Source organism: Melanostigma gelatinosum (genome assembly GCF_949748355.1).
Source record: "Melanostigma gelatinosum genome assembly, chromosome: 13".
Taxonomy (NCBI): Eukaryota; Metazoa; Chordata; class Actinopteri; order Perciformes; family Zoarcidae; genus Melanostigma; species Melanostigma gelatinosum.
The window spans coordinates 7,283,729-7,301,239 of NC_136646.1; the positions used below are offsets into that span (position 1 = coordinate 7,283,729).

Here is a 17,511-nt window from a genome sequence, read left to right on the forward strand (position 1 = left end):
TTGGAGGCCATTACACAATGTAGTAATATTTGTTGTTATGCAGTACGTTTGGCAAACAATGGAAAATCAGATATGACAAAACAAAAAAGAAATGAGCAATGTGAGAAATGTAATCAATCACTTTGCCAATTACTCGTTGTAAAAGTATTTGCATTATTTTGCTAATTGTACTTCGCACTCATTACTCAACAGAACGTACTTTATTGCATTCACAGAACTCCACAGTATCCACACACATTGCATCTTCTATAGAAAACACATGCAGAAAAACACTTTGGGTTTAACAAGCAGTCAAACTACTTTTTGGAGGTATTTTAATACATTTTTTGCAATGATCCCTCAAACATAAAATATGTAATAGAGTCAGGATATTTTACAGTTCAACAATCAACTTTATTGTCCCAAATTACATCAGTGCACTGACACATTTACCTTCATATATTCTCTGTCCTCATCCCTACAGTTGTATTTTGAGTGCGATTCATTTTTAAAGAAAGAGACAAAACGCTTAATAAACATTTTTATTGAGCGTTATTATGATCATTTATTATTTTTTTCTATAGTTATCGACACGGTAATTGTAAATGTAAGGAAAGGCTTGAAGGACACATGTCCAGTAGTAACTCAAGGGGTCTTTTGAACTGCACAAAAACGATTACTGGCTGTGGGAATAATGCAAACTGTTTTTTTCGTTCTGGAATAAATGTAAATCAGGCATTTTACAGCCCTGACGTTGCACATAATGAACTGTTTTGAATGTGTTGTTCTGGGCCACCTGAGTAGACAGGGCTCAAGGTCCCTTGCAATTTGCATAGGTCGTGGGAGTAAGTGATGCACTACTTGTTATGCTTCACAGTATTTTCAGCCATCTTGTAAACAACTGCCCCAGCTCTGTTTGGATCATGTTTTTTCGACTTTTGTAGTGATTTTAATGCAACCACACCTTTAGCTAAAAAAAATGAACAATTTTCAAAATGCACAATACGGCTGTTGCTTGGGTCTTTGATTTTGACTTTTGTCTCAGCCTCAGTTTGTCTGACACTATCTTAACTAAAAGCCGAGCACAGCAGGGCGCGATTGTATCCGTCTTTTTAGTCTCACTTTATACCACTGACTGTGTGCGCAGCCAGGAGTCCTGTCAAATCCAAAAGCTTTCAGAGAGACTGCCCCAGTTGGTCTACTTGCCCAAGGCACTGAATTGTTTGTCAGCTAATGTGATGCACATTTATTTTTAATGAAATGTTGGAAAGACCAAATAGTTTGTTATGGATTTCAAAAGGAATAAGGAGGTCTCCCTGTCCAGTCATACAAATGTCGTAGGGTCTACCTGGACAGTAAATTAAACTGTACAAATAAACACTGATGCTGTATTGATGAAGGCTCAGTCAAGGCTGTTCTTCTTGAGGAGGGTTAGATCATTTTATATCTGCAAAAGATAGAAAGCGTCTTCATGTTTTTGTTTGTTTTTATCAGGGAATCCTAGCTCGTGACTTGAGGTCACTGTAGAAAAGAGAACAAGGCCTAAGGTAAATAGGGTTCTGTGATTTGAAGGCCATCCATTACCCTGTGTTTTTAATGGACTCAAAAGCGCATTCGGTATTGAAGGAGTGGTGGAAAAACACTATTCAATAGTACCGAGTGAGTCCTATAATACTGAATATTGAAACAAGAAACATTGAGGATAGAAGTTTGTCTTTAAAGTATTTATTCTCTGGCCAGGGAAGGCTTTCATCGTCGTACAGACTGCAGCCGGAATCAGCAAAGAATCCATGTTTCTGAGATTCTGAGGAAGGCACATAAACTAAGTCACAGTAGAAATGTACAGCACAGGCAAAGTACTGAATTTCAACACTGAGTCATGTGATAATGCACAAGAGCCCCGAGCGCTATATGGCTGAAAGGTGCCTGCATGGAACTCCTCTGTACTCATTGGTTTCGCATAAAATGCGTTCACCTTGGCACAGGTGTGTGAAATTAGGCCTCCTGAAAGTGAGTGTGCCGTTATGAACTGGTCGTTTTTTATAATCTGTTAAGAGCATATTTGATATGTCTTTTGTCATTTTATTATTCTTTGATTGAATGGATTTATTTGTTGTTTTATATACAACACTTCAATCTACCAGATATATTAACACAAATTTGAATGTTTACGTTCAAGCACACCCTCACATTCAAATCAATGTATTTGCGTGTCAAATGTCTTTTCACTCACTCGCCTTGTCTTGTTCCTTGACATAATCGGGGGGGTTTCTGTGTTGATGTGGAGCAACATGGCTGTGAATTCAGAATGTTTTTTAGATCTCTTTTTCAAAAATTGTCAAACAAATGTGTTGTCGGTCCACTTGAACTTGTAAGATGTTGACGGCCAGCATATCCTAAATTGATGATTTCAGCAAAAAAGTAGGCAAAGACACACACCCCTGTTCATGTCGATGAGGTGGATCAGGTGAATAGTTTTAAGTTCCTGGGAATCAGCATCAAAGACATCCTGTCATGTTCATCACACATGTCCATCCTGGTCTAATGTAATGCATTTGGATGTGCCTCATTTATAGACCGACTGTGCAGACCTTGCAGTAACTTCCGACACATTCAATGTTTTTAAACGACATAGCTCGGTCAGTGGCACAGCGGCTTCAAACTATGATGCTCTACGTACCCCTCGAGCGTCTTCTTCACACATTTCAGTGACGGCGTTTCAGTATACGCTCGTTCAATGCATGGTGTCAAAGTAAACTACAGTCTTCACAGGAAGTTAGGTTTTAGGCAACAAAACTGAGGTTTAGAAAATAAGAGTAATGGTTGAAGTTATTTTGACTTTGACATCATTTTCGTGCCTACACTCACTAGTGACTTACTTGAGTCACATGTATGTAGATCATAGACTGTATATGAGACGTGAACGTAGTCACGGTGACGTCACCCATTGGGTTGTGGACTGCCGTTTTACTGATGCGCCCAGCTGACGAGAAGAGAGAGATCGGGAAAACTGATTATAAACTGGCAACCACATTACATACTGGGATCGGCTCCAGTTGAGACATTGTAGTTGTAACAAAAACAACAAGAAGACAGAGGAGGAGAAACAGTGATGTTTGAGAAGGACAGTGTGTCTTTTACATACTGGACTCTCTGCCCTGATGTGAACCTCAGATAGAAAACCTTTTTCCAAAAGAAAATAAACTCAAACTTACCAAATCCACACAAAAATCAATGTAGAGTATTCAGAAATAAATGTAGTGAGGAGCAGAAATCTGGGGAACACCTGACAACTATACTTTTTTTCTGTCGCTGCTTTACTTGAAATAATCAACACAACTGACCCCTCAGACACGAGCCCTTTTTATTCTCACCACATCCAGTTCGGGGACCGCCTCCATCACCTCCACCAGCTTCTCTATCTTCGTCTCCTCCGTAAACACAAAGTCATCGTCCACCCACAGGAAGGTACTTGGTGGTTACCTGGGAATCAGCCAGATTCCTGCCGGCAAACCAGCCCTGAGGGACAAAACACGTTATTTTAATGTTCATTTCAGGTGACAAGTACACTTGTCACAAACCGGGCCGAACGGCCATGACAAAAAAGGGAGTCAATGAAGCAGTTTATCAATTATTTATTAAGTTTAAAGTAATATAAAAGACAAACATAAACTAACAGTTACATGTGAAGTCAGTCATTTCAGCAGTATAAGTGCGTGGGTGCGTGTAAAGTGTATATGCAGTGTTGTATAGAGTAGAATCAAACTATAACCAAAACCAAAACGGGTGTCTCAGGAAGGAGCCAGAGACCAACTGAGAATCCAGAGGGTTTTTATACTGGGTGCTCAGGCACACAGGGCCAGTGTTGCTAATGGCCTCAGGTGCTTCCACTACTTGACGACCCTCTGCCACACCCACCTCCACACCTGCAGAGAGGGTCGTCACACAATGCAATACAGAGCATTGACAAAGAATATCAAATAACAGTTGCATTGTCAAAATGAAAAGCATAAAAGGTCATTCTGCCAAAAGTTTAAACCAACGGGAAAATGAATGAATTCAAGTTAGTTGAATACATCAGAAGATCATGTGCAAATAAATCAGGTGTTTTGTTGACGCTTACTTATATTGATACCTGTAGCATTTGGCTCTTGTCAGATCAGTTCTACAAGCAGCTCTATTGCCAATGATAAAGGGAGCGAGGAAAGAGGCCAGCCTTTTTTCTCGATCTATTTCCTTGACCAAAATAAGTTTTCCCCCAAAATAAATGTATGCAGTATAAATTCAGAAAAATATACACTATATGGTAACGAAAACTGAAATTTATCTGAACTAGAATATATATACATATATACACATACATACATATACACACACACACACACACACACATACATACACATTTATTCATATATATTTATTTATATATTTATTTCTACACTTTAAATAAATATAATTACATGTGATGCTATGGTACAACTGATTATCCTTTATACATATAGGACCAGCTTCCTCGGTGAAACCTCACGAACATTTGAGAAAAAAGTGATGACCAACAATACATTTAAAAAAAGTGATGACCAACAATACATTTAAAAACAGTGATGACCAACAATACGTGTGTGTGTGTGTGTGTGTGTGTGTGTGTGTGTGTGTGTGTGTGTGTGTGTGTGTGTGTGTGTGTGTGTGTGTGTGTGTGTGTGTGTACCTGTGCTGGAGGCATGATGTACTGTCTGATGTGTTCTCCAGTAATGTTCTCCGGTTCAAAGTTGTCATCTGCGATGACGACTTCTATGTTGCTATAGAAACGGCGGATGCTACTAAGCAACACCTTGAGTTGTGTGTAGCGCACGAACGTCTTGGTGACGACGGTGACGTGAGAGCTGATATCTGACAGAGAAGAGAAGTTAAAGAAAAGAGAAAATGGAAATGATGCAAGCTGGTACTGATAACAGCACACATGTAAGGACTTAATAAAAACCGGTCCACAGCAGTTTATCCAAAAGTAAGACAGTTAGTTTCATCTTCCGGCATCTTTTGTAGGTTAAGTTTGAAAACTGAAAACTAGTAAATATACTAGACGGCAGCTTTTATGCTTTAAAAAGAAAATCATACGGCTCGATGATCATACGGTTCTAGCACAGAGTAGAGAAACAGCACTTTCCTGCCATAAATAAATTAATATAACTTTATTATTTTTATTTACATTTCATTGATAGTTGGCATCAATCAGACATTTACAGATGTCTTTCAGACAATGTATACGATACATACAGATCTTCAGATGATGCCCATTTGAGTTATACACATATATACAAAGTAGAGAAAAAAGAAAAATGCAAAGAACAAAAAGAAAAACTGTATATAACTAGCGAGAGATCTATTCTCTAAATCATAGATTTATGAACTTAAAGTCAGGTCTATGGGCAGTGGTGTATAGTAATGAAGTAGAAATACTTCGTTACTGTACTTAAGTCGTTTTTTTGGATATCTGTACTTTACTACTTATATTTCTGTTGACTTTTACTTTTACTTCACTACATTTTGCAAAGAAAACTGATACTTTTACTCCGATACATTTCCCCTGAAACCTTCGTTACTCGCTACAAAATCAAATCTATCTTGAGAAACAAAATGAATCATGAGAGCAGCGTCGGGGACTGTGGTGGAACACAGACTGCAAGCCAGCAGGTTTGGTGAATCAGTGGTCCTAGCAGCAAGTTAAATCATTGGTTAGTCACGTTAATGCACAATTGCAAACAAGTGCTCTCAAAGCCGCTGCGTTTTGATTCCCAGTGATGCTATAAGCATGTGAAAATAAGCAAGTGAAAATATGTGTTGCTGTGTTTAGTTAGATAAATGATGGTGTTTATCATTTACTTTATTTATTTATAGGCATTATAATTAGATGTTTATTATTATAGATACTTGTGGTGTGGATGGACTCTGGTAAATATTTATTATACACATATGTTTAGCAATATACTTACCCGTAGATGGCAGGGCTGGGCCAATTAGCTGGACCAGGTGTATATAAGGTCCTCATTTTGTTTGTGTGGGGGAGTTAGTGGTGGCAACTAGACACTGATGTCAACGGTGGGGCAATGGTTGACTTTTAAAAATAAAAAGAAGCTTCTTCTGAAACCTCTCTGGACTCCTAAACTGTTAATTTGCCTCCATGGCCACTCGGGCATCTTTACACACTGATTGGTCCACTGATTGCATCCCCATTCAGCCCTCTATCTAAGTTGACAGTATCATGCCCTTGATTAAGACACACCTAATATTACTCAACCTGAGAGGACCCCTAATGACCATGTCTGACATTGATTAACTTTGTTAATACAAAAAGGGCCAAAACACTAAGTGGTCAGACAATAAAAACAGACAGATAAGTCAGTGTCAATTAGCCATCACAATCCCCCCTTTTGATCACATCATTGATCAGTCATAAGTACACTAGTATCCATTTGGCAAGGCACACGTGCAGACACATAGGATTCATGCAAAATACAAATGAAATGGGGACCACAATCTGGACCAACATCACTCTAGGTTGTTGGTATTAGGGAAGGATGACGTAGTGGTGGTTGAGTCTGTCGTAGGTGCAATCTGAGTAGCAATAATTTAGTGACTTGCTTGGATCCAAGTCGCTCGTTCTGCCATCTTTACAGCCGTGTGGGTGGTAAGGAGAATATAGAACAGTCCTTTCCAACGCTTAGCTTGCCAGTGATTTCTCCTGAAGTCCTTTACCACAATGCAGTCTCCTGGTTGGAGGGAGTGGAGTGGTTTGGAGGCAGAAGGGGGTAAGGCAGACAATTTATGCAACATTGTCAGCGTGATCCCAGTTAGTTTGTTCCTGTCTGGCATTGCCTTGACAGGCTGTTCGAACCGTGGCATAGTTGGCTGGGCCCAATTTCTTCATGAGGAGGTGTCTGAGTTCTCCTTCAGTGGGACTTAACTCGCGGCAGAATACAATCACCGAACTTTGTCCCTGATATTTGGGGTTCTGGCAGTAGTGCCAGGGCGTCGATCATGTCTCTGTCAGTCCAGGGTCTATGGACCATCATTGCTCCATTCGGACCTGCTACTTGGACCATCGGGAATGAGAGTTCCAGTTTTTCCTGGTCGTTATCTGTTCTTGGTCCTCGTCCACTTCTGGTGTCATATGGGTGGTGGTAATATAAGACACATTGGTAATATTTGTAACAATTTACGAATAACATTTTGCATCAATCCATATGTAAAATATATGTAAGAATAATCTTTAAAGTTTAAAAGTAGGGAAGGGTAACAAGGAAGGAAATATAAAGCTACTACAAGGAAATTGTATTTGATTTTGGCAGTCCCTGTGGACAAAAGTGGTCGTGCTTTCAAGCACCAGAGTCCCTTTAGAAAACCTCTCATTTTACTGCAGCAGGGTCTGACAGTCTGCCTCGCTCAGTCCTGGTTCTGGTCCTTCCGTGCCTCCCTTCCCTCCTAGCTCCTAATTATTTTCCAACCCTGAATCTATGCTAAAATTTAACATTGAAATTTGGTCTAGTTTTAGTAGTTTTTGCTAATATTTCTATCAGTTATGGTAGCAGTGTACTCACCAAAGTGACTGTTTGGGTAATAGTTTTACATTTTGCCTATTATTTTTATACTCAATTCCCAAGTTGTAATAAACATGAGTATCCTTTAAAGTTAAATGTGTAGCGTATGCGGTCAAAACCGTTTGCCTTACTGATGAGCTTGTTCATGTTTTCAGGAAACTTGGTCTTTTCTGGACATTTCCTTTGAGTCAGTCCTTTCATTGAATTCATGATTGGTCATCATTTTCTCCAGTTTGCGCAATTATCCTGTTGACCGTAGCAGAGGAAATCTCTGCCCCTAAAGCACCACTGTTTCCATTCAGCGGACCATTAGCAACCCATCCTAGCACTGTCCTGATGGCGTATGGGCCATTTCCACGGCTGTTGATGACCTCCCAAGGTTCCAATATCTTGGGAGCATCAGTTCCAATCAACAGGTCAACGCTTGCCTTTATGCTTGGGTTGTGTACTTCTGATAAATACGGCCAGTTAGTTAGGTCTTCAGGTGACACCATGTTATCAGTAGTGACTGGCATGTTCCTCTGTGTTAGAACATCTGGTAAAGTATAAAAATCATCACTGTCCAGACCAGATATCTCCAAACCACTCAAGGTGTACGCTGGAACAACCGCTTCCTGCCCCATTGTCTGCAACAAGAAGTTGGTTCTTTTGCCTGTAATATTCAGCTTCTGCATGAGATGTTCTGAGCAGAATGTGGCTGAACTACCAGGATCCAGGAAGGCATACGTTTGAATAATGTGATTTCCTTTTGCAGATTTCACCTTTACAGGGAGAATCGATAGTCCACAACGGTCCTTACCGGCCCCTATATGTCCACATGTTTTCAGTGAAGTTGGCTGGTCATTAGGTGGTTCCTTTAACTGTTCCAAAGCTGGTATTTGCCCTCTGATATGAAGCACGGTGGGATGAGTTTTACCACATTCTTTGCAGGACAAGCGGCTTTCGCAGTCTCGGCTCATGTGACCAACACACAAGCATGCAAAGCAAACTCCCTGTTCCCTAAGAAAGTCAAGTTTTTCATTGTGCTTCATTCCTTTGAACTGTTTGCATTCCTCCAATGGGTGATTATGGGCACAGCACAGGCATCCAGGTTTTTCGGCCTTCCCTGTATCTGATGTTGGTTCCATAGCTTCCTCAGGCCAGTCCATAGAGGTTACTGTAGTGGCAACAACATTTCCCCTCACTCTGTTGCTGGGCTGGGATTTAAACCTGTCATAAGTCCTTGTCCCAGTAACACTGGTTGATGGGTCCTGTATGTCACCAAACAGAGGGTCACAAAGAATTCTGACACGACGCTCAATGAATGTGACCAGATCCATGAAGTGAGCTCTGTGGTTAGCAGTCTCTATAATGCCATGAGCTGTAGTCTTCCATTGATCCCTCATTTTGAATGGTAACTTTGATATAATGGCTCTCATGTGTACAGGCATATCCAGTTCCTGCTGGATAAATTATGTTAATGCATTTCATTTCTTATTTGCATCAAATTGCCTTTATTATATTGTTTTCACATGAGTTTACATTTGGGCTACCCGAGTAGGATGTGAAAATATGCCAACGCTGACGTAGCACGCTGTAGTTCGACCTCCAGCGACGTCACTGGATGCAGGAAGATGCTCCCCACAGACACAGAGAACATCAGCAAGAACTGCAGCTTCTTCACACTATATCCTATAACCCACAGAGATAAGGAAGAAACTTTTCCTTAATGGATTAGATATCAATTTGCTCAATTGAGAAATGATGGATATATAAGATTTGTAAAAGGCGTTTGTACCACGTATATGCTGCATTCTTTTCTGGTTTGAGAGATGACAATAAATTGCAATATTTGTGAATAGTTTGGTGCAAAGTTTAGACAAGTTCAACATTTTTGCATGTTGTCCTGAGCAGCTGTGCACTGACGACATGAATTCAAGAAATAATAATTGGAAATGTATCAAATGAACCATCACTTTATTTTCCCCTTTAATTAATGACAAACAATTCTTTGAAGAAATGTGTCAGAAAATATGAGGAATTTATTTACAAATTATGAATCTGCTAAATTCTTTTCCCCCTCAGTGTGTCGAGGCAACACTTTATTCAGAGTTTATATTCATGCAGAAAATAATTCAACAATTTCAACAATAGTTTTGTTTGTATTTCAAAACAGAAAAGGAGCAAAGAAAACATTTGTATTGACATTTGCATAAGACTTGTGATGAAGAGTATAGGTGGTATGCAAGTGTGTTTAACGACGAAGATTTTCCCCATTTTCAACCGGCTTGGTATCGCTGCGATGTGGATGGTATTGGCAAAGGAACCTTTCACTGCTTCCCTGCGTGTTACCGGCGACAGATCAGGTTGAAAATGTGCAAGGTTTCCCCTTTAGTACGAGAAGCTCAGCGGACATGACTGGACATGACTCATTACAGCCGGTGTGATGTCACCACGTGCTCTACGGAGGTCAAGCATGAGGGCCGGGCAGCAGTGTGGGTCCAGCGCGGCTCGTGGTCAGCCTCATCAGGAGTTGGCGCTGGTTCTTGGCCCTCTGATGTGGTTGATCTTGACTTCCTCGTCCAGCTCCTCCACGATTCTCTCCTGTTTGACGGACAGGATGGTGTAGCTAACTGGACGATCATAGGTCAAAGAAAAACACTTTTTAAATGAAACAAACAGCCGTGCACCTTGTTTACCTTATTGGGTGTGTAGATGTTAATTGTTCATTTTTAAAATTGTATTCATTGAATTATTATTGGACTGGACACTGAGACCTTTTGGGAATAAAAAGAAAACCTAACGCTGCATGGCTAATCATCCTGCAGGGCCGATACCCGTCACATTTGATAAGCGGTAGCAAGCGTTCAGGGGAACCCACGGTTACACATCCGGTATGACTCGCAGATTAAACACATGAAGTAGTGCTCTGTGAGTTAAGAGAGACGGTGAACAGATTCAGCTCTTGCTCTTGAGGATCCAAATATCTTTCAGAACAAAAACGAGGGTAAAATAATTTGACATATTTACTTACACATATTTTCTTTATTAACAAAAAGGGTTCATAAATAAAGTTATGTTTCCTGACAAATTGCATTCTAAATTCTCTTTTGGAGCAATATGACTTGATATTGGCCTTCATGAAGCAGTTGTCATGTCGTCTTGGTTTGAATGTCTGGTGACTTTCTGTGTTTCTTATCGTCAACAAATCCCATGAAAACACCAAAACCCGTTGCCTGACTTGATTTCACTGACACGTGTTGTGCCTGACGTATCTTCTTCCTCTGTGCCAGGAAGCTCCACTGTCGTCACAAAAACGATTAAAAACTGATCGATGACTGTTGAGCTGGCTGACATGTCACTTCAGTACCATGTACACAGTGTAGTTTATTCTGACTCAATCACGCATACACAGTCCTGCTACCACAGATGCTCACTAGAGCAACAAATGTGGATGAATCCCCAGCTGGAAAAACAGTCATCAACAAGTGCACTATGAATGAACGAGATGAATGAGTGAATGAATGAGTCGGAAAGCATCCAGCTTCAGACTAACACGTGGTTGGTGTTAGTCATTTCATGGAATCTGTTGACAGTAAGAAAAAGCAAGAGGTCGACCGATTTGGGTTTTCTAAGTGCCGATGCAGATATTTAGAGAGCAGAACGACGATATATAATGCAAATGTTTTTATTCGCATTTGATATACAATTTAGAATTGTACAATACAATACAATACAATTTAGAATTGATGTATTTAAATGCACATTTAACAAACAGTTTTCTGCATCGTCTCGGTCATTGTCTCTAAACGAAAAATCAACAAAATAAATGTCTACAGGTATTCAAAATCTTTAGCTTTGGGAGAAAAAAAATGATGACTGTAACACTAAAGTTTTAGTGCATTTAACAGCATTTTTTTCAGCAACAATTTTGAAATCTTACGTAAATGAAATGAATCGGCATTGTCAATACTTTGGCACCCTCTGGTGACAAACGGGTTTTAATGAAAACAAATGTAATTGACTGAATTTTTTAAATAATAATGAAAAAAAGTTAATAATTTATTAGATTTGGTTCCAAAGGGAAAAACTATTTCAGTTTGATGAGATCTTCACGTTGATTGAACTGTTTTGAGAAGACTTCATGAGTATGATGCTGCTTCACAGCTCATATTTCATTGCAGATTTAAACTTCTTATATCCTTGGAGCAACTGAATGAAGGACGAAGCGTATGGTATGTTTTGTGTAATAGCTTCTGACATCTATCTGAGGACACCAGTGAAGGATACACATGCCGACCACAAACGCCCCGATCAAGAGGCCGGTCAGCAGGTTCCGGCCGCGGAGCCGCGCTGCGTTCTTCTTCCGGTAGTCGAGCTCCTGTCGGCGGCGGAAGAGCTGCTGCTCCGCCGCTGTCAGTGCAGGTTTCGCGGATCCTTCAGCTCCCTTCGCCGCCATGACTTGTTTGGATAATCAGCTGCGAGGAAGTCGCATGAACCGGAAGCATTCCTCTATAAAGAAACGCGCATACCGCCACATTCTGCATGGGAGTGTGTAGAATGGCTGAGTTGACTGATCCGAGCGTAAATACATATTCATTTAAAAAAAATGTCTACCAGCTCATTTTCCGCTCAGCCTTTATTGGTCTGTTTGCTGTTTAAATGATTGCACTCGTTCTATGTTCTCGTTTAAACGTGGTCTGTCAAACTGAAAGCTGTTGTCTTCATGTTACAGTACATTATATGGCTTTAGTAAATACATTTTAGGTTACTGTACACTGCTGAATCGACTGAAAGGTGTTGATCTTTGGGAATCCTTTGAATGAAAAATCCAAATTTACAGCAACATTTTAATATCATTTTTTTTTACAAATTAAATGATTCATATTAACTTTCGAGTTTTGTTGACATTTGTTTCCTAAAACCCTTCCTTAAAACCCAATATGTACCGTACAATGGTGTTGGTCTCAAGCTGAGCTTGAGCATACATACACATATAAACACACACACACACACACACACACACACAGTTCTGCTTCGGGTATTTCTTAGCTCCCTCACAACTTGTCAGGTTTAATCCCTTATCTAACAGTAGCTCCTCATAAACCCAGGGCAAGGTGTAATGACCAGGCAGCAACCTCTGCAGCAGATTCTCAAGCAGACAAACCAGCTTCACTATATTCTTGGCTACTTCCTTTTTTTAAATTAGTGCAATATAACATAAAGGACAATTGTTGCAATATATTCTAATAGGAAGACAAAGGACAATTGGACAGTTTAAAAACATATACAGACATAAGGACATAAGGACATAAAGACAAGAACAGTGCAGTATCAGCTTCTATTGAACTGGCTGGTTGAGTTATGGTCGTGTTTGTGACATGACATGTAAGATTAGGTGAGGCATGTTTGCAACGAGGATGACTATTTACTAATGACAAAGGGAAGAGGGAAGGTAGTGAGAATAATAAATAATAATAACAGAGAGAATAAAACAGATGAAAAAAGGTTACAATAGATGTTCAGCATGTAATAATTGGGTTCCTGTGAACACTAGAATGTAATAGCTACTAGAAGTGGCAGAATCTTACCATGACAACAAAAAGACTATAGGTTTTGGTAATATAGTATATATTAAAGCAGTCTTGATTTCCAATGAAAATGTTTACAAAAACAGAGTTATCACATTATCAATAACTTTGGTGTGAGTCAACAAACATTTACGATTTCATTTACTCATTTGGAAGACACGTTGATCCAAAACGACGTACAAATGAGGAACAATCCCAGATCGGGAAGGACAAATAGAGTTGGGTATCATCAGCATAGAAGTGTCAACAAAAAGCATTTATGATGCTGTGTAAAATAATGAATGAACTAGCGCCCTACCAGTCAGTCAGTTTGTGAGTGATAGCACGCTCTAAATCCATGTTTGCAGGATTGTGCCTTCAGGTTTCTAAAGTTATATTATGCTACTTCTACTCTGTTGCAACAGACGAAGCTGCAATCATTTGTTGGAAACTAATTATTTCACCTTAATTCTAAAAAATAAAACATGATTCCAGTGAAGACTTTTCCAGTTGTTTTTTTATTATCAAACAAAGCCATATAGTCATCATTTGCCAGTGTAGAAGTCAAGGTGTATTCTTGTAATGGTACAATAACCCCCCCAAATAAATCAAATCGCTTCCTATGCACAACGGATTAACAGGAAACGAGGCATGCATGTGATCCAGTGAAATGTTATCTCATTGACAACAGCCTCATGTATTCCTCTTTGTTTCCTGTAACAGAGCCGTAATAAAGATACAAATAAACACGCCCACAATTCCGCACAACCCTGCCGACTGGTGCAGCGTTGCCGGATTGTGAATGCATGAAGCTGAAGCGCTCGTTTCACCCTGTCACTGTGGCCTGTCCACTCTGTGCATCACGGTCTCACTTTCATTATAACTTTGCTGACGCCCCGAACACGGCAAAAGAAGAATAAAAGAGAAAAAGTCTAGTGACACACTTCTAGTGGGTCATGAATAATGATTGAGAGGGATTATTTTTACATTAGGCAAGGCAAGGCAAGGCAAGTTTATTTGTATAGCACATTTCAACAACAAGGTAATTCAAAGTGCTTCACATAAAACCATTAAAAGCATCAAAACATAAGGCAAAAGAAAAGGAGATTTCAAAACAATTAAAGAAACAGTGTAAGAAATAAAATTCAGTAGTAAAAAGTAAAGGAGATTTAAAACATACATTGAAACAATAATCGATGTCTCCCTGAGACATTACGCTGCACGCATTAGTCGATACAATGTTTTTAAGTGAAATGCTGCGTATCACACCTTTAAGTTTCTGTTCATGCAAACATTCTTCACCCTTACTCTGGTATTTTATTTTTCTGTACGATTTCCTCATTTAAGAGATTATACCTCTGGAGTCTGTCTGGCAGACGTTCCCTCATCTATCTGACACAGAGACAGTGAGGAGCCCGTTACACAACCAAACCCAGGGTCGAGGGGTTCGGTGAATCTGGAGTAGAAAGTGTGGACGTGTGTCAGTGTGTCAGAGGAGATCTTGTAGAAGGACAGAGTGCCAGCAGGCCAGTCCAGATACACTGTTGCTCTGGGAGTTTCTTTGAAATGGGTATGTAAGCGTGTTTTTGTGTTATTGTGCCAAAGATTGCAACCCCACATATCGAAGTCCAGACTCCAGGACTTGTCATTCCTTCCAAACCTGCCGTCATCAGCATTTCCTCTCCTTTTCATTCCTCGGTAAGCCACTGCCATGTAAGACGTTCCCCTAGTCTCAACTTCCCAGTAACAGCGACCAGTCAACCCAGTTGTACACAGCAGCTGTTGTAAGTGATCAAATCTCTCTGGATGATACGGATGAGGCTGTTCCTCCTTCACACATTTCACATGTCTGTTGTCCTCAGACAGTATTAGCTCTCTGTGTGCTGTGTTTGGGTCCAGTGTGAGTTCACAGGCATCTGATATAGAGACACAAAGCAGTAGAACATACTGTTATAGAACATTTTAGAGTAGTAAACTGATGACGTTTAGTACAGTGGAGTACAATTACCAAGCTATGCAAACAGAATGTCAAATGATAGAGACTTAGAGTTTAGATTTTATTGAGATTAATAATGGGCATTTCAAACACCAGCATTATTGATCAGTCCAGTGGTGGTCAACACATACGCAGCCTGTGTTTCAGTTTAACGAGTGACCATGCTAACTGGTGACTCTCGGCCAAATGCGTCCGTGGTTGCCTGGTTGATGGCAGCTGTTGTAAACACAAACAGGACCCGTAGGTGTCCTCGTTAAAGCCTTCAATCAATTTTAAATACATATTCATCTGTGTTTATTATCTACGCCAACCATTTACGTAAGGTGCTACGAGCAACCACGGACACATTCAGCTGTCACCAGTTAACACGGTCACAAGTTAAACTGAAACATCTTTTGCTCTGAAACGGTCGTGATGCTTTTGGAATTCTGTAAAACTTGAGCATGCTGTTGGAATATGGAATAATGGAACATGACACAATCAGACATTTTGATGCTTGCAACAGTTTTCATTCAATGTTTAAAGCTTGATAACTGGTCTGTCACCCTGGACATAAACTGTTCGAGCCCCTTCCATCTGGCAGGAGACTGCGGTCCATCAGGGCCAAGACCTCACGCCACATGAACAGTTTCTTCCTATCTTCAGTTGGGCTCATCAACAAAGCCCGGGACCCCCACTGACTCTGTCATCCCCAGGACAATCTCTTTCTGGTACACTCTCCTGCACATCCCTTCTGAACTCTTCATCTGCCAAATCCTCCAATGTTGCCAGCAGCTCTCCACATCTTGCCATGTTTTCTTCTTGCTGAAATACCATTACACCCATAGAAACAGAATTGGATTAAAACAGGCATTGTTTCTATTGTCTTTTGACTTCACAGAAAAGGGCCAATGTTGGAGATTAGACCCAGCGCTGCCACTGGCCACCAGCCCGCTCTTTGGGTAATTTTCTGTAACCAGTGTAGCTAGCGTGCCAGCTAGTTAGCTAGCTTGCTAATTCCACCGCTGCTTTAGTGCAATGTTGTCACTCATCTGGCAATAGCAATGTGCTTTCCTGCGCAGTGACAAGAGTGTGTGGATAGAGCATTCAGTTTAACTTCATTTTACTTAAATTTGTACTCATTTACGCTTAATGTAATAATCATTAGATAATATAAACTAAAATGTATTCATGATGTGTGTATTTGTTAAAGGGGTAGTCCAGTGATTTAGTGCCTTAACTCCATAATGTTGGGAGTCTCATAAGCGACAGATTTAAACAAGAATGGTCAAGATCAGAGCATGTTCTAACTTTTAGTCCCTTCTAGGTGAAGTTCTAAAACACAAGGGGGTGAATTTCCCATAATGCAACTCATATTGTTTTTCAGTAGACCATACAGCAGGGGTGTCAAACTCATCTTCTCTCTGGGCCACATCAGCATCATGGTCGCCCTCAAAGGGCCGGTTGTAAATGTAACTTCTCCGAACATATTGGTAAATAACTGTCTCTGCATTTGATTATTGTTTATTCAAGTGTTAAAATATTGTACATGCAGTTATATAAATGTAAAAATATATTTCAGCACATTTCTGTTATTATAACTTAAATCCTTTTAATTTAGGGTTAAGAAACCCACATTACTCTATCAAAGATCAAACTATTAAAGAACATATCAAAGACAAATATCAAACACAAGTTATTACAATAACTTTGTTCAATGCTTAAAATCCTTTCAAGGGTGCGTTTGCACAATCACACATGAAGTATTTCATGTGTTGTAAAGCCACGTTTAAAGTCTTCAATGTAATCACAATACATTTCAAATGTACAGTAAGCAGCCAAAGAGCTGCTTCTGTGACTGTGTGTTTAGGTATCTCATAACTTCGACTTTCTATCTCATAATTTCGACTACGGGGATATTTTTATGATCAAGTCTGACTTTTAATTTTGCGCGGTCCACATAAAATGACTTGGCGGGCCTTGAGTTTGAGACCCCTGCCATAGAGCAACAGAAGACTGAAGTTCCCATTTAAGTGGAATGAATAATATTTTTTAATTATGTAAATTATATATTTAAAAAGCTAGTTATAAAATAAGTTAACGGTTCTCAGTTAACCCACTTAAGATAAAACTGATTATATTTTTAGAAATAATTATCCTCTCACACTCATAATGTGTTTTTTAAGCCTGTACTTAAGTTACATATATACTTATTAATACACGGAATATCGACTGAGTGGACTTTTGAGTATTGAACACTGACGACCTGCAGGCTTGAATGGTGGCTCTGAAAAGCTTGCTCCTTTGTGGTGGATCAAACACTGGAAGCATAAAAACAGCAACATAGAACAACATAAAGAGGAAATATCATGCTCATTGTTCAAGTTCATACTTATATTTGGGGTTTCTACTC

General features: G+C 39.8%; 1 protein-coding gene across 1 annotated transcript; it reads right to left on the reverse strand.

Annotated features, from left to right (window-relative positions):
• Positions 1-9,598: 9,598 nt before the first annotated feature.
• Positions 9,599-12,024, reverse strand: coa3b (cytochrome C oxidase assembly factor 3b). The gene is made up of 2 exons (XM_079281402.1): positions 11,844-12,024; positions 9,599-10,186 (listed from the first exon to the last, which is right to left on the reverse strand). Exons 1-2 carry the CDS (start codon positions 12,010-12,012, stop codon positions 10,080-10,082), a joined length of 276 nt encoding a protein of 91 aa, XP_079137528.1. The 5' UTR covers positions 12,013-12,024; the 3' UTR covers positions 9,599-10,079.
• Positions 12,025-17,511: the final 5,487 nt, after the last annotated feature.

Excerpts from the sequence above, each read along its gene's own strand:
- coa3b (XM_079281402.1), bottom strand. The coding sequence starts at position 12,012 with ATGGCGGCGAAGGGAGCTGAAGGATCCGCGAAACCTGCACTGACAGCG. Across the intron at positions 10,187-11,843 it reads GGCGTTTGTGGTCGGCATGT|TTAGCTACACCATCCTGTCC; the intron begins GTATCCTTCACT and ends ATGATCGTCCAG.